This window comes from Elgaria multicarinata, chromosome 6 (assembly GCF_023053635.1).
Source record: "Elgaria multicarinata webbii isolate HBS135686 ecotype San Diego chromosome 6, rElgMul1.1.pri, whole genome shotgun sequence".
Taxonomy (NCBI): Eukaryota; Metazoa; Chordata; class Lepidosauria; order Squamata; family Anguidae; genus Elgaria; species Elgaria multicarinata.
This window is the reverse complement of record NC_086176.1, coordinates 45,177,144-45,203,456: the sequence shown is the minus strand read 5'-3', so window position 1 is coordinate 45,203,456 and position 26,313 is coordinate 45,177,144. Positions and strand designations below refer to the sequence as shown.

Below are 26,313 nucleotides of genomic sequence, written 5' to 3'. Positions count from 1 at the left end.
CGAACTTTTCAGTGATGGCCCCTCAACTATGGAACAATCTTCCCAAATGAGGCTCACCTGGCACCAACATTATCTTTTTGGCACCAGGTCAAGACTTTTCTCTTCCCCCAGGCATTTAACAGCATTCTAAATGACCCCTGGATAGTTGGTGTGTAGGCTGTTTTTATGCTTTTTATGGTTTCGTATATTGTTTTTTAAATGTTCAATGTTTTTAATCTTTGTAAACTCCCCAGAGACCCTCGACTATGGGGCAGTATATAAATGCAATTAATAAATAAAATTAAAGTCCTATGTTTACTCGAAGTAAGTATCACTGCATCCAATGGGGGTTCAGAAATCCCTCCCCTTTTCAATTGCAGCCCAAATTATTGTTCTGGGAATTGCAAACTGCTTCCACCCCTCCATAGTCTTCTCTATGGCAGACAATCTTTATATATGATCTTGACAAATACAAAATCCATGTATGAGTAAATCTATTGACCAAAACAATTCCAGAGACTTAAAAGCTGAACATATTCATCTCATTTATGATTTGAGGCTCACCGTATTTTTGTTTGCATTTTTCTCATATTGGAAGAATCCAAAAATTGAGTTAGTTTCCTGTTCCACTCATGGACAATGATTCAAAAAGTGAAGATAAAATTAAATTTCCAATATAAATTTATTATACAAAAAAGTTTGTAGGATTTTTGTATGCAGAAGATTAATCTTTTTTTCTAAATAAATAAAAAAAGTACATGGGATAAAATTTAAACATGTCCCAACTTACAAAGATGGTACATTGTATAAAATGAACAAATACCAGTCGAGAAAATAGTTCTTTCTGAGGGTAACATAAAAAGATATAGCATATTTTATGTCTTTGGCAAGTGTTTGAAAATATCCTCTTCTAGATCACAATTGAATTAAGAAGGTACTATAGCATCAATTGGGGAAGGTACTTTTTTATACACCATACCATATGAATTACATAATAAGAACTTTCAACAGCATGTATAATCTCTTTTGAGTTCACAACCATGGACAGTGACAACTGTTAAACTTACTTGTTAAACAGATTTGGTGAAATCTTTACCAGTTCACCAATAAAACCAAAAGCTGTATCAGAACATTTACAAGATATATAAAAAGCATTTAAAGACATCAAAGCTCCAAAGCTGTGAAAGATTACAAGCATGCTTCTTTTCTCAATCCATCACCAAAGGCAATTGATCACAGTTATGAAAAAATTCTTTCAATCACTTCCCAAAAGATTGTTGCTTGCAGTCCTCCAAAACGAGAAGGCCATTAAAAAGTGAAGTACTGACTGTAGTCACATAAAACATAGGCCATCAATGGCCACTTCAAGAGCTGTGCTTTTAAATAAACAAAGAAATTTAGTTTTTCAGTCGTTCCCAAATAATTTTCTTCTAGATTACAAAAAGCATCAGGAAGTTATCTACTGATTAGTCAAGGCTGAAATCGCCGCCGTCTCCTAAGGAAAGCCTTTAAGTCCCACTTGCTCGATTCTAGCATAGAGGATCCATTGTAGACCAACAATACAGTCATTTTTTCTGCATAACTTAGGTTCTGCAAGAGCTGTTAACAAATAAAAGAAAAAGCTCCATTAAAAATAGTTTGTGTACTTATAGTTAATATATATCAGTGCTTGTCACAGCAACTATATTCTATTTCTCAAGAACACATTGACATCCCACCTTCCCCATTTTAGTTCAGCAAAGCCCAGTAATATTGCCAGGTGGGCAAGACAACACATGTAGTATAAATTATGATTAGTGACAAACTTGTTTTCTGTTATTATTAAATTCTAATGTACTCTTTAGCACCATATCGACTACATAAACATCACCACACCAAGGACATTAACAGATGCAACCCAAGAGATTTCTGCTACTGGCATGTTTGCAAGATCCCATATTATAGAAGTACAAGCAGAAAGATAAGAAAAAATACATGCACAGGCAAGAAAAACAGGAGGATAAATAGAGAGCAAATACGGAAAGAGTCAGATATTAGATTATTATTATTTTTAAGAAAAAGTCTTTGAAAGAAGAAAACAGGGAAAGTTGGGATAACTCGAATAAATTATGTGATTTCCTATTCATATTATTTATTTATTACATTTATAGCCCGATTTTTTAACTCCAAGGAACCCAAGGCAGCATACATAATCCTCCTCCCCTCCATGTTATCCTCACAACAACACTGTGAGGTAGGTTGGGCTGAGAGTCTGAGACTGGCCCAAAGTCACCCAGTGGGTTTCCATGGCCGAGCAGGGACTAGAACCCAGATCTCCTGACTCCCAGTCCAACATCTTAGCCACTACACCACACTGGCTGGTGGGCACTGAGAATAAGGAAGTTAGTCATGGCTATGGCTACCTTGTGCCTTAGTGCTTCTCTTCACAGTGCTGGGCAAGGTACCTACAGCCAGTGCCACTGCAATCATCTTCCTTACTCATAATTTATTTGGGCCCTGCTGCTGAAGTGTTGGAAATGAAGCTGCTTTGCCCAATAATATATATGGAGTATTGGGATGAGGCTGCCACAGCTGCTCCTAACATCCTTATTCTGAATGCCTTGGGGCCCTGCCCCCAGGAATCAGGGGGTGGGGCCCGAGACAGTGAGAATAAGGAAATTAAGGCAGCTACAACTACCTTGTGCCCAGAGCTTTTCTTTATAGTGCCAGGTGATTAAAACATATTGAAAAGTGCTTTTTTAAAACAGGAGGCCAGTACCCTGCACGCCCCCGCATTTGCCTAACTGTTCCCTGTGCTGACACTGGGCCCAATTGTCATTCAGATAAACTATCTCCAAAGGTGCTAAGAGTGCCCTAGAATAACACAATGGCCTGGTTCAGACAACACGCTAAACCAAGCTGCTTAACCACAACATGGTTAAGGGAATTCCCTTAACCATGTTGTGGTTAAGCAGCATGGTTCAGCGTGTTGTCGGAACCAGGCCAATGTATGTATGATCACTTTAAAGCCCCAATGATTTCAGAAGAAGAGATTAAGTGTATGCTGAACTCCTGTACTGAAATCATTAAAAGTACTGAATTTCACCAGTTGTTCAAACAAGTTAATTCTTTTAAAAATCGGATATGGAAACTGTTTTCAAATAACTAGCCATGTAAATACCTGTTTACCCTTTAAATCTTCAAGTCTTCAAAACATGAGAATCACAATGGGTAGGATCCAAAAAATGTTCTTTATGTCAGTGGAAGGAGTCCTTTCAGAAGAGAACTCCTTCCACCTGAGGAAGGGAATGTTTGGAACCAAACCCAGTACCACTAAATGTTTCCCTCAGTAAAAATACGCTCAGCCTTTTCTTTAACATTTGCAGGGTTGTGGGACTCTCTTGGGAGGATGCTCTTTGGAACCTGGGCCAGCTTCAGGACCTCATTAACATGAGCAAAGAAGAGAAATAGGAAAGCTGTTTTCATACAGGTGGGACACAGGCTTGGATTTGTCAGTGCCAAGCATGAAAGGGTGTATCTAATGCTGGCTGCCTGCCAGCGTAACAGAAACCACTTCTTGATCTGGTTTCCTCTCCTCCTTAAGCATCCCACCCCTGGTATGGTCCAGAGCAAATGGGGCAGGGAGGAAGAGACCAAGGGCAAGTCCTGTTGCACAAATGAAGTCTGTTTGCACAATGTTGGTGGATGTAGGCCAAAGTGTTTTATGGGTTAATACGTACATCTTGAATTGAGCCTGGAAGTTAAATGGTGACTAGCATGACCCAGAGAGGTAGTGGTAAATCTGGATGTGCTGGAGCTCATCATGCCAGCCTCCATAGGCACATGCCAAAGAGGAATCCATAGTCATAACATCCCTCCCCACCCCGGGGGAGAGTTCAATTATTTATACACAAAGGAATTTTCAACACTGTGGCTGAAAACTCCATCATAAAATGTAGACATCCAAAAACATACCAGCAATAACACCTCCCAACTAGGTTTAAGGACATGACTGCAATTCTGTGCATTGTTACCTGCTCCACTGAATTCATGGTGCTTAGCTCTTATTTATTTATTTATTTATTTATTTAAGGATTTTTATGCCGCCATTCAGCCAAAAAAGGCTCTCACGGCGGCTTACAAAAGTTTCTTGACAGTCCCTGCCCGCAGGCTTACAATCTAAAAGACATGACACAAAAGGAAAGGGGATTGGGAGGGAGGAGGGGGAGGGGGGAAAGGAAAGCAAATTCAGGCACTACAATCTTAGTTGTAAACAGCAGTTACAGTTGACAGCAGGAGGGAGGGGGCTCTCAGCTGGAGCTGGACCCAGGCACGGTGGAGAGGTGCCTGGCTGCTGCTTCCTCCCTCACTGGTGGCCTCTGCAGTCAGTGTCTACTTCTGATGGCATAGGTTTAACTTGTAAAACATACTGAGCTTTAACAAAAGATCTTCAGACAGTTAAAATACAACCATTAGCTTTTAATAATGAAAATGATCTTCAAAGAAGTGTTGTCACTTGAACTGTTAAGTGTGAGGTAGGACCCTCCATCAAAGTAAAGGGAAGAATTGTCCTCACTTCCTCTATGCTAATATGTCAGAAACAATAGTAAACCTTGAAAGTTTCATTACCACCTCATCTCAAAGCAAGGAGTGTCCCTCAATTATCCTGGCACACCAGCAAATGAGGTTATCGCTCATGCTTTAAAAATAAAAAGTTTTGGAGCTGTGCTCAGCTGCATTCTCCCTCCTACACTGCCGATGTGACCATTTAAAGGCAGATTTTATATATTATGGGCAACCTACCTGGTAAGATATCCATGAGTATTATTCATTCTCTCAACAAATAAATCTAAACATAGCATGCACATAAAACACCATTTTTAGTCCCTCACCTTTGGTGTAATAAAGAAATACTGAGAAGTGCTCTCTTTGCAGGCAGTTTTTACCACTACATCAAAGACTCTCCTTTCATTAACTGGGTCCATCCCCTTTAAAAGAAAGAAAAGCATTAACTGTTTCTCTCCTGCTACTGCATACAGTTGAGGAAGTCTCTCTTTCATTACGGAGTAAATGTACCTGATTTATTTCATCCACTACTCTGAAGGGACATCTGTTGAGTTCCTGCAAAGCCATTAGGTACAACATAGTTGAGACACTTCTCTCCCCTCCGCTCTGATGGTGTGGAGTCAGCTCATGAAGTTGGGTGCTGCTGCGGAATTTGACTCTAATCCGAATCCCATACTTGTCATATTCTTCCTGTCAAAAAAGGACAGCAGTTCTACAAGTTGGCACGTAGTCATTGACAATACATCAAAAAGAGAAACACCCAATGGTTCAATTCAGACATCCCATCAAGTCAAGGTTTGTACTAACCATAGTTTAGAACCCAAACCCTGTTTTGAACTTCCAAACATAACACAGGCAAGCCATGATTTAGAGCTGCTTGTGTGCTTTTGTTTTCTATCGTCTTGGCACTGAGCTCCATATATTTATTCCTGTCTCCATGGTACAACAGTCTCTGGAGGCAGAGAAATAAACCATTCCCCATTCAAACATCACACCAAACTAGTTAGCACACAAACCATGGCTGGTAAACCAACTTCAAACCACGGCTCATCAACTCAGACATCACAAACAAACTAAAGCTTCAAGTAAGACAATGTAGTGGAATGACGAGACAACCATGTTCAAATCGTCACTCAGCCTTGAAGCAGACCTTCCTCACAGAGTTGTGAGCTACCCTAAACTCAGGGATGGGGAAATTGGGGCCAGGTTCATTTAGCCCACAGAGAATTGTATTCCTTCCATGCGGCCTTCCCCAGCCCCTGGAGGCTAATAAGGCCTTGGGGAGGTCACAGGGAAAGGAATCCCTATGATGATTGAAGATAAGGGGATACTCCTTACTTGGTACACCGTTTGCCCTCCTAATTGGGAGGGGTATGGGTGCTTAGCATTTTGCCCGCCCCACATCCTCTCCAATGGGCAGGCAAAGCCACCATGACCACGGCACAGGGTAGAGGAGCACTCCTTCCAGTGACGCCTCAGTTGGAGGGGCTTCAGCGTGTGCTGGCTTTCACCAGCCCACACTGAAGCTGAATGATATCAGGGTCCACGGCCCTGCCCTGATGGTGTTTAGCTCACAGAAAGGTCAGAGAGGGCAAGCCCTGACCTCTCCAAAGTTCCCCACCCCTGCTAAACTCCTTGAAGGAACAGCAAGAGACAAACATCATCAAAACATCTGTGACAATAATCAAAGTTATGCCTTTTATTTATGGTTCAAATTTTTAATTAAACAGATTAATCACTTAAAGAGCTTCCAATTTTTTTAAAAAAATAATCCCTAGATAATTTTAGAAGAGGTATTGTCATACTCATCGAGCCTGTTCAGACAACACTCTAAGCCATGGTTGTGCCACTAATCCTTTTGCAGCAAGTGGTTAGTGAGTGTGTTTAAACCGTGGTTATGTAGCCACCATGCTTAGGAATAGTTCACATGACACTCTAAGTCATGGCTCACATGACGCAATAAGCCATAATGTTTAGCTCAAAATGCTTAACTATCACGGTTTAGTGTGTTGTCTGAACAGGGCCATTCTATCTACCCAGGTTGCTGCCCGGGAGAACTGCTGACACCACTGCTGGATCCCTCCTCACCTGTTGGAGGAGTTGACTCAGCAAGGAAAAGGGATGACTAGCCTGCCTTATCATCAAGGCCAGGTACCACACTGGGCACTTCGGAGCAGGATGTAAGGCAGCTATTCTACTGATTGGTTTGGGTCCCACTGAAACCATTGAAAACTATTGCCTGAGTAAGCAGAAACACAAAATGTATTTTTCGTCTTCAGAAGAATTGGTTTTATGAGCATATAGATTTATGCAAATACAATAACAATGAGGCGATTCTCCGCTCCAATTTCCAGAGCAGTTGTCTCTCCACCCCGTCAGATTACCCATTGGAGAACTGTTTGTTTTCGGATAACCGCCCTATTACAGCCTATGGGAAACCAAAATGCTTACAGCTGTCATTTTTAAAGGTAAAGAGATGAAACTTGGCACTGTGGCCCTTTCTACACCATAAGGGTGTAGAGGAATGCAGGGAAGATGATCCCGAACTTACCTGCTTCCGGGATCGTCACCCTGCGTCCAAACAGCTGCATGACGTCCCAGGTGTCGCACCCGTCACAGCCGCCATTTTATTTTATTTTTAAGGAAGAGCTGGTGCGCACTTGCGCTCCAGCAGGAAAAAAAGGTAAAAAAAAGAAGAAGCCCTGACCCGGATTCCTCCCGTCCCGGCTCCTTTCCTCTACTGACCCCCACTACTCGGGATGATCCCAAGACTGCGGGAAGAATTGGGTTTTAACAGGAATTGTTTATCCCTGGGAAAACCTGTGCTCATCCCCCCCATTGCCCCTGGGACTCAGCTGTGACTAGCCCAGATTTTCAGGCTGGTGTAGAAACGGCCTGTGAGAGCTCTTAAGTAGGGATTTAGCCATGCCAAGTTTGAAGCTGATCCCTTCATCCTTTGATTTTTAGGGAGTGAGAGGAAATAAAAGATCCTCCTCAAACCATTTCTCCCCCCATATCCAAAACTGCGCAGGACCTTTTATCCTTTACTTTGCTGATGCACAGTTGTGCATCTTCAGTTTATAAAAATAGAGATCTGCTGCATTCCCTGATCGTTTGTTCTAATGGGGTGAAATGGGAAGCTGCTCTCCCTATGAGAGGTCAGACAAAAACAAACATAAATATAATACCCTTATTTTTATATATATTTTGAAAGCATACAGTCTTGAGTCTTGTTTTCAAAACGGGAGATACTAGTACTAGCAATAGCAAACTTTTCTCTTGCCGCTCCTTCTTCTCTTGACTTTATGCCCAGCCAAGTTGTGTCCATACTTGCAGTACACAGATCAGCCTTTGGCACAAGATTCTCTTCCGTATCCTAATACTGCCTTGTGAGACTGTATAGATCTACAATGCCTGCCAGTCATCATCACTTCTTGGGACAACTCATTTACGTGGAATGGTTTTCATTATTTTCATAATGTGAGCCATTTTTCCAAAATCCTTCCTTTCAGCCAACATCAATAGTGCACATGGGGAGTGGGACTATTTGTTGCTCCATGAGCTAGCAAACGAATGACTTCCAGTTTGGGGAAAAATGGGTTATATCATTTGCAATCCCTCCACCTAAGCAGTGTGATTGGAGGGGCCCACAGATGTCAATCTCAAAACTATCCCTCCCTCACCCCGCAGTGACAGAGTCTTCCAAATATGGAAGTGTTCAGCTAGTTGTCCATCATCATGAAACGACCCCTCATGTTGCCTAAAAAACTTTCAGATACTTACGGATCCATTCAGGGCTCCGAACAATCTTCTAACCGCACTACAGGTTTCCGACAGTTTTAAAACCTCCCCCTAACAGCACCGCAATTTAGGAGGTCCATTGGACTCCTGGATTTCGGTGCGGAGCACACACACCCAATTTCTATGTGTGTTGAGGGATTCTCCAGAGGGATTCTTATTAGTTAGGCCTGGGCCATCAAGTGTCCAGGATGAAAGGTAGGCTTTACCTTATTACAGGGACATTCCAAAGTGCAGCACCTCATTTATCCCCATTGGAGTGAATGGCACCCATTCATGAATATGTGAGAAAGAGGGTACATTCATGGGCACCATTGAGGGTAAACCTACCCTTGCTGTTCCCTATATTTGTGGGCTGATGGTCAGATTTTCCATTTTCTCCACTGTGTCTTACTCTGTCAAAGCAAACCTATACCTTTTTATTCAGTAGTAAGCCCAACTCTCTCTATTGGCTCTTAGTCCTAAGTAAGCCTGCATAGGAGTGCAGGCTGCACTTGTTTAGAATTCAACAAGAGCTACTGAGAACCGAGCCAGAGAATCTTTGCATAGCCCTGCTCTTTGCATCTACATATATCTGCTATCACTGTCTTTTCTTAGTCTGATACTGGAGTTTGACAGAGCCTTAGGAACTAGTTAGTATGTATATTGAGTGTTTAGGTGCTGCAAGTGAAACCACTGTTTATATTGTATCAGATAAAACCTATTAATAAAATTGGTTGCCAGTGTTCAACTGAGAACATTATTGTTAATTCCACCATGAAAAGAAATGTTTTCCCAAGAAAGAAAGCTATTACCTTCCAATAACTGTCTCTTTAGTGGCAATATGAGAAAGCACGTTATTCCTTATTCTGTAATTGAGATGTTTCTGTGTCTGAGTGTGTGTATCTATGCAGGGCAGAGATTTCCTCTCAGTGTTACTTCATCCTGATAACCATACCTCACTTTCTGTATGAAGGTCCACTTCCCCTGCACACTGCATGGAGCTAAAAAAGCTACTGAACTTCTCATTAATTTGTTCAACCAGCTGTTTCAAAGGGTTTAGCCACTTTTCCTTAACCTAAAAATAAAAAGACTCATGTTAACAGGAGTGAATTTAAAGCAGAGGATTCCATCGTTGGTACTATAGTAATCATTATATTGACATCTGAAACATGTTGTACTGGATCCAGACATAGTCACTGCTTAGAGTAGATTCATTGAAAACAATGGGACATAAGGTAGCCATGACTAACTTGCCCCACCGGTTACCATCAGTCTACTCTAAGTGTGAGTATGTCTGAATGCTGATTAGTGACCCTAATCAGCATTCTGCCCCATGGCATGGGGCTGGGAAAGTGCTGGTGCAACAGCTGTGCTGTGTTGAAACTACTCTTGCACACTAGATCCTGGCAGCCTTCATGAGCATGAACTGATATCATCTCCAAGTTGTACTGATTTCTGGAAGCTGCTGTGCAGGTGAATGACCCACACTGTATGCTCCCACCAAGCCCACCTCCATTCATCATTCGCACTTGGCGATGTGCACAAGTCCATCCTGCTCAGGTCTGCTGCACAGTGGTAGGAGGCTGCCAGGTCTATCCACCACTACCATCTCCTAATCCCCAGAATATCAGGCTTGGATGAGTCCTGGGGCTGTGTTGGTGGCGGGCAGGGCAGAGGGACACAGATCCTGCATTCTATCTGGCTGTCCCTGTACATGGCTCTTGGTATTCGTGCAGCTGTGCACTGCCTCTATGGGCTTGCCATTCACAAGCAACTCGCAGGGATGGGTTTGTGGACTGTAGGTATTATTATAGTTTGTTTGTTCTGAGGCCAACAGCTATTTATGCTTTCTTCTACAGTACAGTACATTAATGGATACTTATTTCAGGAAAAAAATAACAGTGGGAATAACAGCAATAATCACCAATATGCATAATACCTGTGAAATATTTTTCCTATAATTGTCCAACTCTTTTTTCTTTTCCTCCAGTTCCAGTGTCATCTGCGCTATTTCTTCTGTCCTTTTATTACATTCTTCAACAACCTGGAAGGAAGAAGTTGGTCTTTTTAAAAGGCATACTTTCCTAAATGGACAATATAAAACCTTTACTGTCTAAAGCTCAAAGGAAAGTACTTCAATACCTATTACTTGTTCACATACAAAAAGCACACGAAACATGGCTGCATGTGTATCTATATTCATAATACAAAATGTATTTCTAGTTCAAGTGCAGAGAACCCAAGGCACAGCTGCAGACAGAAACTCAAGCGACATGTGAGAATGGCTGACCTGTTTAAAATGGGATCTTTCATGATCAAACATAAAATGGGTATATCAGTAGGGCCCACTTTTAAGAGCAAAAAAAGGCATGTGGGTGGAGGGCTGAATATACCTCTCTTACCCCTCCCCAGTAAATCCCAAAAGATTTATTTTTCTCTCCAATTCTGGAAGGGAGTCTGGCAAAGAGAAAAGTGACTAGAGGGAGGGGCTGCAAATGTATTTATTTACTATATTTATTTGTATCACGCCTTTTGCCCAATGCTGGGCCTCAAGGCAGAATTACAAAATTTAAAACATGTACATTTAAAACCTATGGATATATACAAAAGTTAAAAATATATTAAATATGTTCCAATATTAAAACATTTAAAATACATGACAACTGGCATAGATGGAGACCCAGATTATTCGCCAAAGGCCTGCCAGAACCAAAAAAGTGTTTGCCTGCCTCCAAAAGCACATCATGGAGGGGAGCTAGTCTAGAGAGTTGCAGAGCACTGGAGCAGCCACCAAGAAGGCCTTCTCCCGCATTCCCACCAGGCATGCCTGTGATGATGGTGGGACTGGGAGAAGGGCTTCTCCTGAAGATCTTAAAGCATGGGCAGGCTCATAAGGGAGAATACGGTCAGGTAATTCAGGGCTAGACTACTTGATATGTTCTGTATGTGGCATGCAGCTTACCCTCTCTGTTTTTACTTACAAATAAGCGCAAATGGGGCCCAATCTGCCCCGGTACTACCACATGAGGGCAGGAGAAATTTAAACATTTCCCTCCCAATGGCTAGTTTTCCTAAATTCTCCCCAAAAGAAAAAAACCTCCAACGATGCTGATAGAGACCTTTTCTCGGGGGAGTGGTGGGGAGAGGGAGGAATTTAGGAAATATGCAACTGGAAAATGAAGGTCTAAATCTCTTCCATCAACACGATGATCCTGATCCAGGTCAGGGGCCTACATGCTTACTTGTAAGAAGAAGAAAAAAGACGGTACACTGCATGCTACATATTAAACATACTATGTAGTTTAGTCCTTACTTTATACAGATTAGGGTACACCTAGTATTGCACAAGTACATCTACCACTATCAAGTGAAACATGAGCCAGAGCTATTTCCCCTCCCCCCTTGCTTTTCTTTCTTCTTCTTTTTTTTAAGAACAGAAGCAGCATAGAACACCCTGGTCCTTGGGTAAAAAAACTATTTAGAATTCTAATACATTCAGAAACTGGCATTTACAACACATTGTTCCTGCTGCTTAGCTTATTATTGTTATTGTTATTACCAAGCAACCTAGTACAGTGTGGGAGTCATATACTGGGAGTACATACTGAAGCGCTGAGACCCGTGAAGCAGGAAGCTCTCGATTTCTCCTCATTCAGTAAAGCGTCAATTTCATCCAACGTATTTGGAAGAGCTCGGAATGCCTAAAAGAAAAGGACCTTTGTATCAAATTTCTGTAACATAAGATGCCAAGGACATGGAACAAGCTTTTCTGCTTTCAGCTCAAGCAGGCTTCGACCTCACTTTCCTGGTCAGAATCTCCAGGAATCCACAGACATGCTTTGCAAGTCACCTCTGGGAAGTTGATGACGACGAAGATGACGACGATTACAACAGCAAGAGCAGCTGCTTTCTCTGGAGCCTCCCACACCTCATACTGGGTCTTGGAAAGCAGAGAGAGGCCTTGCTGCTAAGCCTCTTTACAGGGATGTCCAATAGCTTGGAAATGGGGACAAGAATGGGGTGTGGTGTCACAGCTGTGCTGTACCTCGAAAGAGCTCTCCCATTGCTGTTCTAGGGAAAATCTTTCCTTCCCTGCCCCCTGGCTCCACAAATACCACAATTTAGTTAAAACTTATTTATGAAACTAGATTGCTGTGTTGCTGTTGCTGTATTGTACTGAGCTGTATGCATTTGTATCTTTTAGTACTTGAAAGGAGACAAAACCGAACTGAGCATGAAAAGGACAATAAGAGACAATGTCTTCTAATTCTACGTATGTTTGCTGTACCCATTAATAGTCACTGTCCTTTCTCGCAAGCTCCCTCCCTTGAGTCAGGTGACTCCTCAGAAGCAGGGTGGGTGGCAGGAGAGCAAGAGGGCCACAACAGACTTCCCTTGTCCGCTTCTGAGCTGGAAAGGGGAGCAGGGTATTGATTTAGTGCAGGCTTCTTGAGGTGCTCCAAGAGCCAGGGCAGCCCAGGACCAAAATGGCAACCCTAATTTTCCTCTCCGGCTTGAAGTGGGAGAGGGGATGGGGATCTTGCCCGTAGCTGTGCTGCATTTCCAAACACTGCTCAACAGCCGGGACGCTCACCTTCTCATCAGCTTCAGGCTGAAGGCTGGAACTCTTCTTGTCACACTTGCCAGAGGGCAATGTAACACGGGGAGTGGAATCTTCCCCTTTTATGATTGTCTTGGCGGCAACTACTCATAATATACCCTTGAGCAAAAGTTATGCTTCCTGCTAAAAGCTCCTGTTACACACAGATAATTTGGGACTTTAAAAAATACACCGACTGAAAGGGGTCATGACTAATAGAAAGATAAATTGGCATTTAAGCAATTTTATTTTATTTTTTCCAACGTGCAAAGGAAAATTATTTTGTAGAGTATATAACATGAGTGATAGCCCAGCATAATTATGATAATTATGTCTTCAATATTTTACAGGTATTTCTATAAGTAGTGGGCAGGGAATAAAGTGAACTAGATCATGACAGAGCCTTGATTAAAATCTATGCTCATGCTCTAGTGGTGAACGCTTTGAAAAGCAGTTCAAGAGAAGCCACCGAAAGGCTTATAAACCAGAGGTACTTTCCCCGCCCCCTCTTCATCCATCATACAAGTAACTAAAACGGAAGCAAGCTAGCTTACTAATGCATAAAAAACTATTCTACCCTTTGGAGGTTCTGCTGGAAAGAATACTAACGGAGAAGGGCTGGGACACTGTTCGGAGATCTGATGACACCAAGAACTATTTCTCTTTTATATCTGAATCGGATGAGGCAGTGGAAATGCTGAATCAATACCTGGAATCAGTAACGTGCTGGATGAGGACCTCAAGTGGCCTCTGTGGCACGGAGTGCCTTCCAGAAGCTAGAGCTAGTGCAGCAGCCACAGCCTTCCTGAACAGGGAGATCCATGCCTGGGTAACATCTAGCATTGACTAGTGTAATGTGGTGAGTTGGGCTGCCTTTAAAGACTGTGTGAAAATGGCAGTTCAGAATACAGCTGCTAAGGCTGGTTATTGTGAACACAACTAGCCAGTGCTTAAAGAGCTACACTGGTTTCCAAGCCATTTCCAAGCATAATTATGGCGTCGGTTCCAGAGAAGAACATTGGGTGACTGTGCATCAGCCTAGTCAATTGAACTGAAGGTGCCACAGGGCACTATTCTGTCTACAATATCGTTTAACATTTATATGAAGCCATTGGGAGTGGTCATTAGAAGATTTGGGGCAAGGTGCCATCAGCATGCTCTATTTCTCTGTAACATCTGAGTCAGGAGAGGCCATTGATGGATGCACTGATGGATGAGGACCAATAAACCAAAGCTGAAGCCTGATAAGACAGAGGCCTTTTGGTGAGCAGTTCCCTGGTCTGGGAACAGGGTTGTTCACCTATTCTGGATGGGACTGCACTCCCTCTGAAGGAAGAAATATGTAGTTTGGGGGTGCTCCTAGATCTATTTCTGTTATTGGAGGCCTAGGTGAATTCGGTGGCTTGGAGTACCTATTACCAACTTCAATAGGTGCAACAACTAAGCCCATTTCTGGATTCGGATAGCCTAGCCACTGTGGTTCATAGACTGATAATCTCAAAAACTGATTACTGTAATGCACTATGTGGGTTGCCCTTGCCCCGGTACAAAAGCCACAGCTAGTGCAGATGCAGCAGCTAGGATGCACAGTACGGCAGCCAACCATGTACATATTACACTTGTTTTAAAAAACACTGCAATGGCTGCCTATTAGCTACTGAGCCATGTTCAAGCTTCTGGAATGGACATATAAAGTCCTAAATAACTCAGAACAAGGATACCTAGTGAACTGCCTTCCCCTATATACACCCAGTCAACCTGTATGTTCTTCAGAAACAGCCTTGGTTCTGCAACCAACACCACCTCTCAAAAGCAGGCCTTCTCAGTAGTGGTAACCACCCTCTGAAACACCCTGCCCCACACAGTTCTGGAGGCAGAAAATGTGGTGTGTTCTAAACACCTCCAAAAACTGTACTTCTTCCCACAAGCTTTCCCTAACTTATAACTGACCATCACAATACTGTGCCATTTTACTGTCTGTTTTTATTGCTTCTTTTTATCTTACCTTTCTTGTTGTAATTGGAATTCATTCCTATTACATTGTATTGGATATGTATTTTATTATATTAAGTAGTACGCAAGTATTGCTACTAATAATAGTTGATTATATTTTATTGTTTACGTAAACTATCCTGGAGACATGGGTGGAAGGCAATGGCAGTCCGTGCGCAGGATCCCTCCATCGTGATACTTACTTGGCAGCAGTCTTCTGGAAGGTTTTGGTTTTGACCAAGGTTACAAGCTTGCTTAGCTTTCCTCATTAAATCCTTACATTTCTCCATAAGGCTGCGTTTCCTTTCTTCCAGCTCAAAAAACTGTTGCTATAATAAAAAGTCACAAAAATAAAAGGCAACATTGTTTTTATGAAAACATTACTGACTTGCAAGTAAACACAGTTAAAAGTTTATCAGTGCAAGGTCTTCAGAATTTGTGATACACCAGCTGAAACTTATCCGATGGCCACCAAATGAAATTATTTTCTAGCATCTAGATTTCCCTCCCCCCTTTTTTTTGTCTGTGAGTGGTGCTGTTCTGGTTTTGCATTTGTCTGGCTGGACAGGAACATTCCACGTTGCTTTTTTGTTATTGTTGGTTTTTCTCTGACTTACTTGTGCATGTTGAGGACTTTCCTGAACATGCATATACGCTGATCACAATGTAAGCCACAACAAATTTTGTCTATTTTAAATGGGCTGCACCTCACACGGACTGGGGGAAGAACTGCCATCTTAGCCAAGTGAAATGACAGAGTGCGATAGAGGGGTGTGTCCTCTCCTGAAAAAGTCCTCCCTAGATCTTGGGGTTTATACCAACTACTACCTGGTCACTAATGCTCCCTTTTGGGGAAGAAGCTTCAGGATGGTAGCTGTGCAAGGCACTTCAAAGATAAAATAGCTCAGTTTCATGCTAACTTGAATGCTGCTTTTAGAACTGTATCTAATGACAAGTCCTGAATCTGAAGAGGTTCTGAACCAGTGCCTGGTTGCAATGATGGGTTGGATGTGGGCCAACAAACTGAGACTAAACTCCAACATAGTTTGCGGGTGTTCCAAAGTGACTTTTAGTGGTGAGACGCGCCTATCGCCAGCTTTGGTTGGCATGCCAATTATGCCCTTCCTTGAACAGGGATACCCTTGCATTGGTCTAGGAGCTGCAACTGGTGCACAATGCAGCAGCCAGGATGCAGAATGGGACACCTGGCCACACACATAGTACACCAGTGCTGAAGCAACGGCTCTCGCTGCCAACTAGTTATTGAACCAGCTTCAAGGTTTTGCTGCTGGCATATAAAGCTCTGAAAAAATTGGGACAAGGTTACCAGACATATCACCTTCCCTATTAAGATCATCAGAAGAGGCCTACCTGGTGGTACTACAACCTGCAGGTTGCTATCTGGTAGCAGCCTGGAAGCGACCTTTCTCTGCGGCGGCACCCCTTTGTGGAATGTCCTCCCCTTTGCTATGTGGGAGACACCAACTATAGCATGTCTTATGCACCAGTTAAAGACCTTTCATCCAGGCCTTTTCTGGCTGGCTGTACTGCCCCAATTTGTTCATTGTTAGTTCTCTGATTTAAAATGGTTTCCACTGAGGATTTTATCTTTTATTTTATTAACAGATGTTTTACATTTACTATTTTAAAATGTTTTAACTGCTGACATTTTGTATTTTAATTTTTATGTTCTAAACCACTTTGAAATGTCTTTTTAGATATAGTCAAGCGGTGTATAAATTGATGAATGCAATTTTAGGTTTCAGTAATAGAAGAGCCATAGTTTCCAAGCCACAAGAAATATTCTGCACTAGTTTGACCTCATGTGGAACACTGTGTCCAGTTCTGGGTGCTGCACTTCAAGAAGAATGTAGACAAACGGGAATGGGTCCACAGGAGGACAACAAAGATGGTTAGCCCTATGGAAAAACTAGTTGTATGAGGAACGGTTAAAGGACTAGGTGTGTTTCACCTGAGAGGAGACATGATAACACTCTTCAAATACCTTTAGGGCCCTCTCACACAGACAAAGACAATCTGCTGCTTCAGAGACTAAGGGCACAATTCTATGGGTGTCTATTCTATGCCCTACTGGCCAGCGCCAGGCAGGGTGAGAGGAGGGCAGAGGTGATTTCGCCTCCACTGCTGTGCTTAAAATGCAATAACCAGCTAGGCGGTCCTCTGATGCATCCAGCTGACTTCCCTTCTGGTGGGTGGGGAGGGGACTGGAGAGCCCATAGGATCCTGCATATCGAAGCGTCTCCTTTCCCCTCCCTGCCCACCAGCATGCCTCTTTTTCTCCCTTGCAATTCTGGCCCTGTAAGAGAAGATTTCTGTGGTGGAAGTGGGAGGGAAGGCCAAAATGATTCTCCTCCTCCATTCTCATAGCTGTGTTTACGGGGAGGTGATCTGCAGCTTCATATGGCATCCCAGATGCTGTCTAGGGGCCATGGGATTGCTCTCTAATGGACTTAAACTACACAAAGGTAGATTTCAGTTGAACATTAGAAGAAATGTCTAATAAGTAGTTCGAAAATGAAACCAATTACCGAGTGGGTTGGTGGGCTCTCCCTTATTGGGAGGTCTTCAAGCAGAGGCTAGACCGCTGGACTTCCTACATCAAGCAAGGAATTAGAGGAGAAGGCACACAAGGCCAACTCTACGTTTGTGCAATATTCTTTCAGAATGTCACTGTAGTCTAACAGAACCATGAGGGGGCCCTCCAGTGGCAATTTTAAAAATATATTTTTTACTGAAAACAGTATAGTTTAGCAGCTACATAGCCTACACTTTGGAATCTATTCAGCATCCATTATGACGAGCTCCTAATAAGATTGCTTTCAAAATTCTTTTATAAGCTAGTTAACCTGGGGGGGGGGATAAAGTAAAACGTGTCTTCGTAAATAAGGAAGCCAAGGAGTGACTATGGCTGTAAATACTCCACTATATGACTGAGCTGTGGCAAGGCTCAGGCATTCCTCCCTCCCCATCTTTTCCATGTGCCAGTCAAGGAGACTGAAAGCTTTTGCTCCCAGTTTTAAATTAGCCACTGCTCCCCCAAGACATCTAGAGCTGGGAAATAGTGGTTGTTCTCAGTAACCCATGACTAAGGCCTTAGCTAGACCTAAGGATTATCCCACGCAAATGGAGAGGTCATCCCTGCCTGCTCCCGGGATCCCCTGTGTGTCATTTGGATGCACAGGGATGATCCTGGGACGATCCTGGGATATAAGCCTGGTCTAGCCATGGCCTAAGAGTTCAGGTGTCACAGGGAATAGTGGTTTGCCTAAAAACCCTCTGACCACCTCAAGAGTTCGAGAGAAAACAGGAGGTTGCAGAAAGTATGTCCAAGGCTCACCTTGGCTTTATGACAGAGCAGGAAACCATCTTTCCTAAGATGTCTGAACTGGATCACAGGGCCTTGCTAGACCTACCTGAAAATTGGTGCTTCAGGTGCGGCGAAGCCGTGCTACAATTAGCACAGGCCGCCGCACCTATCTACACGTCAGACGCGACGAAGCCCCGTCGCGTCCGCCATTTTGTTGTTGTTGAAGGGGCCGGTGTGCGCAGGAGCGCTCCACCGGAAAGGTAAGGTTTTTGGTTTTTTTTTAAAAAAAAAAATAGGGTCTCCCCCCGTCCCCATCCCCCAATTTCCCTCCCCTGGCCTGCGATACCCCCCTGTCCCCACCTCCTGTGTCCTGCTGCCGCCGCCACTGTCCCCAGCCAGCGTTTCCTGTTGTCGCCAACAGCAGGCATCACAGGCCAGACATGGCGAGCGCTGGGATGGGAGCGCTGTGGCCGCCCGCCGCTTTTCCTGGCTACTCACGCGTAAGTTCAGTAGCTGGGAAAAGCGGCGGAACAGTCCACACACCCGCGGTCCCGGCCTTAGCCCGACCTGAGGCCGGGACTGCGGGAAAAACCGGGCTAAATGGGGTTTCATTTACCCCACGCCCAGGGAGGTTTCACCCCTGCCTGACCCCGGAATCCCCTGTGCGTTATCTGGATGCACAGGGGCGAGCCTGGGGCGAGCACCGGGCTAAACCTCTATCTAGCAAAGCCCACAGTGAGTCAGAAACGAACTCCCTAAATAACTTCAAGAATTGGTACCTGAATTTGCTTGCTTTCCTCTCCCCACCGCCATTCTTTTTTATTATTATTATCGTGCCTGTTAGATTATGAGCCTGCAGCCAAGATTTGTCTTATCTTTTAGTCTCCCCTACAGTGCTTAGAAAAAATTAGGTGCTTTTTAAATGAATAATAAAATAATTACAATTATACATTTATATTCATTCATAGGAGTCATTTTAGAAACCCAACCATGAGGAAAATATCAAAGAGCTTTAAAAGTTAAAAATCAGCTAATTGATAATACTCAGTGGAGTCTACCAGACATGACTGCTCCATTCATTCCAGAGAGGAAACTGGATAGTAAATAGAGGAAATGTATCTCTTATCTGTCAAAAAGACAATATACATGAGGAAAAGCTTATTTGCATGAAACATGTACGTTGGACTTCTAATGAATAGTAATAAACTTTGCCCTTGTTTTGTGTGTTGGGATTTATAACCCTTCTCAAGTCACGAAGAGATAGTCTACGGAGAACCAGAATTGTTCCACCTTCTTTTTTCGTGTTGTTCCGTTGGCATTAAGAGAAGTTGAGGAAGGGGGGAGAGGTGGCAGGCTACCAATAACAAAAATTTGTAACCAGTAACCAATATTTCCCAGTAGAACTGATCTGAACGGACATGTGTATGAAAATTACTCCTAAATTATTACATATTAGCAGTGGGGGGAAATGATTACTGTGTTCTTAAACAGGTTTTAAAATAAATACCATGGTGTATGTTCTGAATAGTACTTGATGGACTTTTCTCCCCAAATGTGTACCGAGTACATGTACCAAAGTATTAAAAATCAACACAAGCCAGACAATTAACAAGTCTCTCTCAAAACAGTTGTCAAACACAAAGGTGACTGTGCCAATTATCTGATGAGCAGATGGGACTAACAATCCTCCCTACTGTTCCATATGGGTCACAAACACACATTTGTCACTCACATTCATTAAGAGAATTAAATAACCAAAATTGCCTAAGATAATACTAGGGTTCTCGACTTAAGGTGCCACACTGAACACTGAAACACACAAAATCGGCTAATGTTCATGGGGCATTTTTAAACGTACATGCATGTTAACAAGGAAAACATATTCTAATCCAATATTTTATTTTCCTTAATGAATCCCTGTGCTGACAAGCTCACAGAAGGCACATAGGCAGCATTTGTCTCCCACAGAAAAAGAAACTGTTGGGTTTTGCCTGCCTGCTGCAACTTGTACGAAGCAATTTCATACAAACTATCAACACAGTTCACTAATATAGAAACAACAATTCCAAAGCATATTAGAAGCAATGGAATTTCACTTGATTGTTCAGCCTTCTGATTTATATAAAAGCAGAAGTATTTAACTGCTGCTATTACCTGAATCCACAGCTCAGTGCAAGCCTTGGCTTTCTTAAGGAGACAAAAGAAACCATCAGGATTCTTCCTGCCCTTCCCCCTATTCCTGTCCAGTTATGTGGGTAAAAAGGATGTGAAATGCTGACCTACTCTTACTGAGGCAGTGTAATCTATGTGAGCACTGTGCCTCTTCATATTATTTTGCTGATGTTGATGGAAGGCTTATATGAGCATAGGAAGTTACCTTATACGGAGTCAGGATGTTATTGATCCATTAAGTTGAACTTGTCGATCCTGGCAGCAGCTCTCTGGGGTTTGAGCCATGGGACCTTCCCAGTTCTATCTGGAGAGGCCAGCTACTGAACGTTTTGCATGCAAAGCATGTGCTCTGCCATTGGACTAAAGAGCGTCACATATATTTAGTAGGTTTTCAAGTTCCCAAGACATGGTCTGAAGTAGGGCTGTGCACAGCCCCACCCCGGACTCGCCTCAGAGGCCATTTCAGAGCTTCTGAAATGGGGTGCTTTGCAGGGTGCCCTCCTCGCTGCCAAAGTGATATCCCACCACCCTGAAGCGGGTTGGCCTTGTGGGTTGCTGAGTGCCGGCCACATGGATGGCACCCAGGAAAGATGGCACAAGGCCAACTGGGAGTCCATGGGACTCCTGACTCCCACTCCTCCCCTCTCACAGCACCCCCCCCCTTCCGGCCCCCCAACCCACAGCTGCTACCACCAGGAATTAACTGCAAATTAAGTCTTCCTCTCAGAGAGCCAAGCCACAATTTAAAGTTAAGATCATGGTGGCTCTTTGTTTTTACTACATCTATGGCAGCATACTACAGAGGCCATAAAAGGGAATGGCCCTTTACAACTGCTGTAGTTTGTGGCCATAAATATAATAAAAACAGAGAACTGCTGTGATCTTAACTATAAATCACAGCTCAGCTCTCTGGGAGGATGTGATTTATAGGTAAGTCTCAGCAGTGGCCGGAACAGGAGGTGACCAAGGAGGGTGAGGAGGATGGGGAGGAAGAGGGAGGTGAGTCCAGGTGAGTCCAATGGACTCACCTGAACTCACGGACTGCCTTGCGATGTCTTTCTCAGGCAGGGGGGGGAGCAGCCCAGCACTGCCCTGAAGCGCTCCAAGGTTTTGGTGCCAATCTGCCTTGGGCCAAACCAGTACCGCCTTCAATCCAGGCCGAGGCAGGCTGATTGGATTCGGAGATTTGGCCTGGGGTGGCGCACAACCCTAGTCTGAAGGCACACAAGGCAGACACCTTTTCTGAAACTCAGCAGATCTGGGTCTGGTCAGGGCTTGGAGGGGAAAGACAGTGAACTGCATGTATTGGGCAAAAGGCGGGATACAAATAAATAAATATAATAATAATAATAATAATAATAATAATAATAATAATAATAATAATAATAATGTAGCCACCTTGAGTTCCACAATAGAAGAAAGGTGGGATATAAATGTAATACATACATACATACATACATACATACATACATACATTAATTCACCCAGTTTAAAAGCCTTACCTCTACAGCTCGAAGTTGTACAGTTGCAGCTTTATATTCAGCCTCAAGTCTGTTCTTGTGGAATGTTGCTGTAGTATTCCGTAGAACCAATTTTGTTTTGTGTTCATTCAGGGTCATACAATTCTACAGAAAGCCAATATTGTTTAGAACCGGTTATTCAGAAAAGGTTACTAAAGAGAAGGCCATTTGTCACAGCACCATGTACATTGATGGTGCTATATAAATAAATAATAAAATAATAATAATAACAGTAATAATTCTTCAATCTAGTGCAGATTCAGAGGCAACACCTTTTCTGTTGAGCAAGCGTTTTATGGCTGGAGATTAATAAGGTCCACTTAAAGTGGCATGATTTAAAACAGGTGAAGCTTATACTTTAAATGTAGAATTTTATGCCATTTTGTGTGAGCATTCTGTTATTACGAGTGTTTTATTAATCTAAAAAAAGACAAAACCAAGAAGTACAATGTTCATTTCACTAAAAAAATGTAGTTCAAAGGTCTCAAGTGTAGGCCAAATATAATGTTGACAACGCCTGTGTGAAAGTATGCATATCCCAGTTAGTTGCTACAAAAAACATGTAACAGTGTTTGCATAAAGTGTAATGTGGCTCTGAATCATTCTAAATCAGGAGATTCTCAGCTATTTACTGTTCTATCTATATCCTTGAAGCCTAAGAAGAGCTTTGGCTATTGGGCGGTATAGAAATGCAATAAATAAATAAATACACTCTAAGCCAACTTTTCCAACTTGGGTTGAGTATTCCACTTACCCTACTTCTCCTTCTACGTACTGATCTGTTGACTATAACCTTAGCCTACTGTTGTATAGGTTCACTAGTGCCATACCTGACACTAGTGAACCTATACGACAACCCTCATCTCTTCACATATAGTACAGAAGTGTGGCCCTTCCTCTCCTGTGACCCTCAGCCAGGCACTTAGATCTTTCTTCCCCATATCTGCTGAGGTGATAAACCTAAAACACAAGAGGGCCTAGCAGCAGTTCAGTCCACACAGAGCAGGCCCAAGCAGCAGCAGCCGCGTCAGCTAGATCGGAACAAATACTGAAAGACACTCACTAGCAACTGCACCATTATGGTTTGTTGATACAGGAGATGCTTTCCCCCACAGAGTTAGTCAGTTGTTGCATCAGGTATGTTGACACTGGGGAAAATGTAACGATTCTCTCTTTTAACATATCTGTTGTGGTAACTAGAATGGTTTGGACTATGACTGAACAAATGGCATGAGTAGCACCTGAGACATCGCAAAGGAAAAGCAACAGAACGGTTGCTGTTCCCCCCACCCGTCCCAAAAGGTCCATGACACATTGTGACTTTTTAAACGTATCTTTAAAGGGAAAGCACTTCCCATTTATAGCATGGATGCGTGAGAGCACTCATGAAGAACTTTTAAAGAAGCAAGCCTCAGTAAAGTTGCAGTTGCCTCCATAGGAATGCTTTGCACATTTGTGAACCTTTTTGCACTGTGAACCTTTCCCATGCTGTGTGTCTTTAGAAATGGTGCAGTCTACCTCTCCAGTGCAGGAGTGCAAGTGGTAGGAAGGATGAAATGTCAGCAAAGGACAAAGTGAGTATGTGCTATGAGCAACTGTGCAGATTTTGCAGCAAACGTGGAAGGTAAAGGTTCCTTCCTCTATCAAGCCCTGGCTAGAGGATCTTTCGGACTTAGCACCAAAAGAGAAGGTGCACAACAGAAGAGGGGCTCTGTGTATTTAAAAAATGGGAGTTATTCCTTGCAGTTTATGAATCACTAAAAGATACTATTTAATTTAAACTGTTATGCTCTTCATGTGGCCTTAAGGATTCTCAACCACCCTTTTCACATGCCTTGGGTCTACTTTATTTCCATTTTTTCCTCCTCCTCATTGTCTTTATAGGTACAACTAACAATAAAATAGGTCATGTTGGGGGTGGGGTGGGAGGAAAGGGGGGTATAAAGCCTGTTCTTGTTTTGTTGAAAAATAAAAAATGTTAAATATTTTAAATAAAGTTTAAAAAGTAGGAAGGTACTCACTTTCTCTCTCTCTCTCTCTCTCTCTCTCTCTCTGCAGCAATATTCTGTATTGCTGGAATATCATCCCATCATGACTAACATCAAGTGGTAACTCACATATCACTGATCAAAAGCTTTCATTATCACCTAGTACCACTCAACAGAATACTTCTAAAATGGAGGCAGTAACTGAGTGACAAGCAACTAAGAGTTGAAATTAAGTAATCAATACATGTGCCAATCAGCATTTTAATCAATACCTTTTTCAACAGGGGAAGGAAGAAGTAAAAAATAGTAATTCATCATAATTTGAACCATTTCATTATATGTAGTAGTAACAGCAGCCCTTGGGAAAGTTGTGTTTACCTTTATTAGTTGCATAAATTCTGTTACATGTTTTACTTTCTGGATGTTGATTTTTTTTATACTAGCATTTACTCGCTCAGACTCCTCTTCCAGGTTGATGGCATCTTGCTCCATCTGTCTTAAACTGTGTAAGAAGGATTTATTGGAAAAGCTTTGTGAATTATGATGAAATTCCCACTTGAACATTACAGAGGTTGGATTAATGAATATTTCTGACAACTAGAAGGCAGGATAGCTACTTTTCAAATACAGGAAATCAAAATATGCTGTGTGAGCCATTCTATAGGCCCTAAAAGACTCTCCAGAGCTTGTTACTGTTAACAAAAATCTAATTTTCAATCATGCATCTAGAACAAATCTATCCCATCACCATTCCATTAGCAACTTGTATCTTGTTTGAAACTACTAAGCAAAGGTTATCCCCCTAGACAATACAATAATGTTTTCATCATCATTATCCCAATCCCCAAACAGAATTCAATTAACTTTTACCCATCCTTAGACTGTGTAATCACATCACAAACACACTCACTTTTTTTTTTTTTAAAAAAAAAGAGGTGCGTGCATGCCATGTTCAAGGATGTCAATTATCTAGCCATAGTTAGGGACTTTTAAATTTCACTGTCCTGGAAACAAATATGTGCAAGCAGTACTCTGTGCAATGGGGCTTCCCCACATCCTCCCCCCCCCAAAAAGCCCTTAAAAAGCTGCCTCTGAGGATCAAATCTCTTTGGGCTCACACAAGAGCTCCTTTGGATCTACAGCACTGATTTCAATCGGAAAGATTTAGACGATTTATATGAATCAGACTTGAAAGTGCTGGATTTAACAGGATCTTGCCCAAGAGTAGCATCCTATTGTGCCTATGTACTCACGCGACCCACCACTTGCACATTTGCATTCCTAAAAGTGACCCCTAACAAGTGCAAAAGGGACAAGGTAGCAGAACGGGGCCGGTCAGCAGAGCTCGCAGGAGGGAGCTTCACTGACCTGTCTGGATCCAGAAATTAGTGTTTCTGCTTGTTTACGGGATCATTTTTTAAAACACAAAAGCCCCGGTGCACAAGATTTGGGTCCTGCAACCACAGTGGAACTAGCAGAGGCAGATCAGCTTCACTGGATACTGCCCCAGTATTTTTCTTCCAGGTATTTAAACACTAGCTCACATGTGATTTGGCAAGTACATGGGCTGTTTTCTGCAAGTTAATGTCCAACAGTTTCTAAAGGCACACACATGGACATACTGTTCCTAAAGTTTTCCTCAATTTATGTAACTTTTGTAAACAAAGCAATTTAATGAAATTGTCCACACTGCTTGTTTACATTTGATTTACAAACAACACAACATGCAATGGACAGGTAAATATAGTTCTCTGGTTGCTGCCAGGTGACTGAAAGGTTTGCCTGTGCCATCCAAACATATGTTAAAGTGTACATTTCAGTCACATTTCCAAGCCATCTTCTCCTCCCTGTTTCCACTAATTATTGCTGATCTTTACAAGATTATATAGTAGCTTCTGTAGCCTGCCATTGAAATCTAAGCAGCCAAACTAGAGCTGGGCATGAAAGGAAACGCTGTAGCCTAAGTTTAGGCCAAAGGAACCAAACTGCCCAGGCTGCTTGGAGATACTGACAGGATGAAGAAGCTAAGGAGGAAGAACGGAAATGAATTTCGGAATTAAAAGCCAAGCAAATCTGACTAAGATCAAAATCTAATTATGTTTGAATTCAATTTTTAAAGTCTTTTTGTAAAATTCCATGTTCCAGTCTAGATGGGCTTCAGATGATCACACAACTGCTATATCAAAGCAACACCGAAAAAAAAACGTGATAGGCAGCTATCACAGTACAAACATTTAGTATGAGAACGAAGAACTCATTGCTAAGCTGAAACCTGAAATAAATAAAAGGCTGAGAAGTCAATGTTTTAAATCAGGCTAGTCATTCAATAATCCCCAATTACAAATTAGATCTTGTGTAAACTTTTTCAGTAGTAGGATAACCATTGTTAATTTTTTTTAAAAAAAAACC

The 26,313-nt window shown here is 42.5% G+C and overlaps 1 protein-coding gene across 2 annotated transcripts in view; it reads right to left on the bottom strand.

Moving 5' to 3' along the window:
- Nucleotides 1-642: 642 nt before the first annotated feature.
- Nucleotides 643-26,313, bottom strand: part of SMC5 (structural maintenance of chromosomes 5) — a 50,391-nt gene continuing 24,720 nt past the window's right edge. The window contains exons 16-24 of one of the 2 annotated variants that reach the window (XM_063129334.1): nt 24,283-24,406; nt 21,899-22,021; nt 15,100-15,225; nt 11,910-12,005; nt 10,244-10,348; nt 9,260-9,379; nt 5,035-5,214; nt 4,851-4,946; nt 643-1,578 (exon numbers count right to left, since the gene is read on the bottom strand). In XM_063129334.1, coding sequence (XP_062985404.1) covers nt 1,450-1,578; nt 4,851-4,946; nt 5,035-5,214; nt 9,260-9,379; nt 10,244-10,348; nt 11,910-12,005; nt 15,100-15,225; nt 21,899-22,021; nt 24,283-24,406 — 1,099 coding nt within the window. In that variant the 3' untranslated portion in view covers nt 643-1,449. The remainder of the gene's footprint in view (nt 1,579-4,850; nt 4,947-5,034; nt 5,215-9,259; nt 9,380-10,243; nt 10,349-11,909; nt 12,006-15,099; nt 15,226-21,898; nt 22,022-24,282; nt 24,407-26,313) is intronic. The other variant, XM_063129335.1, reaches the window with a different exon arrangement.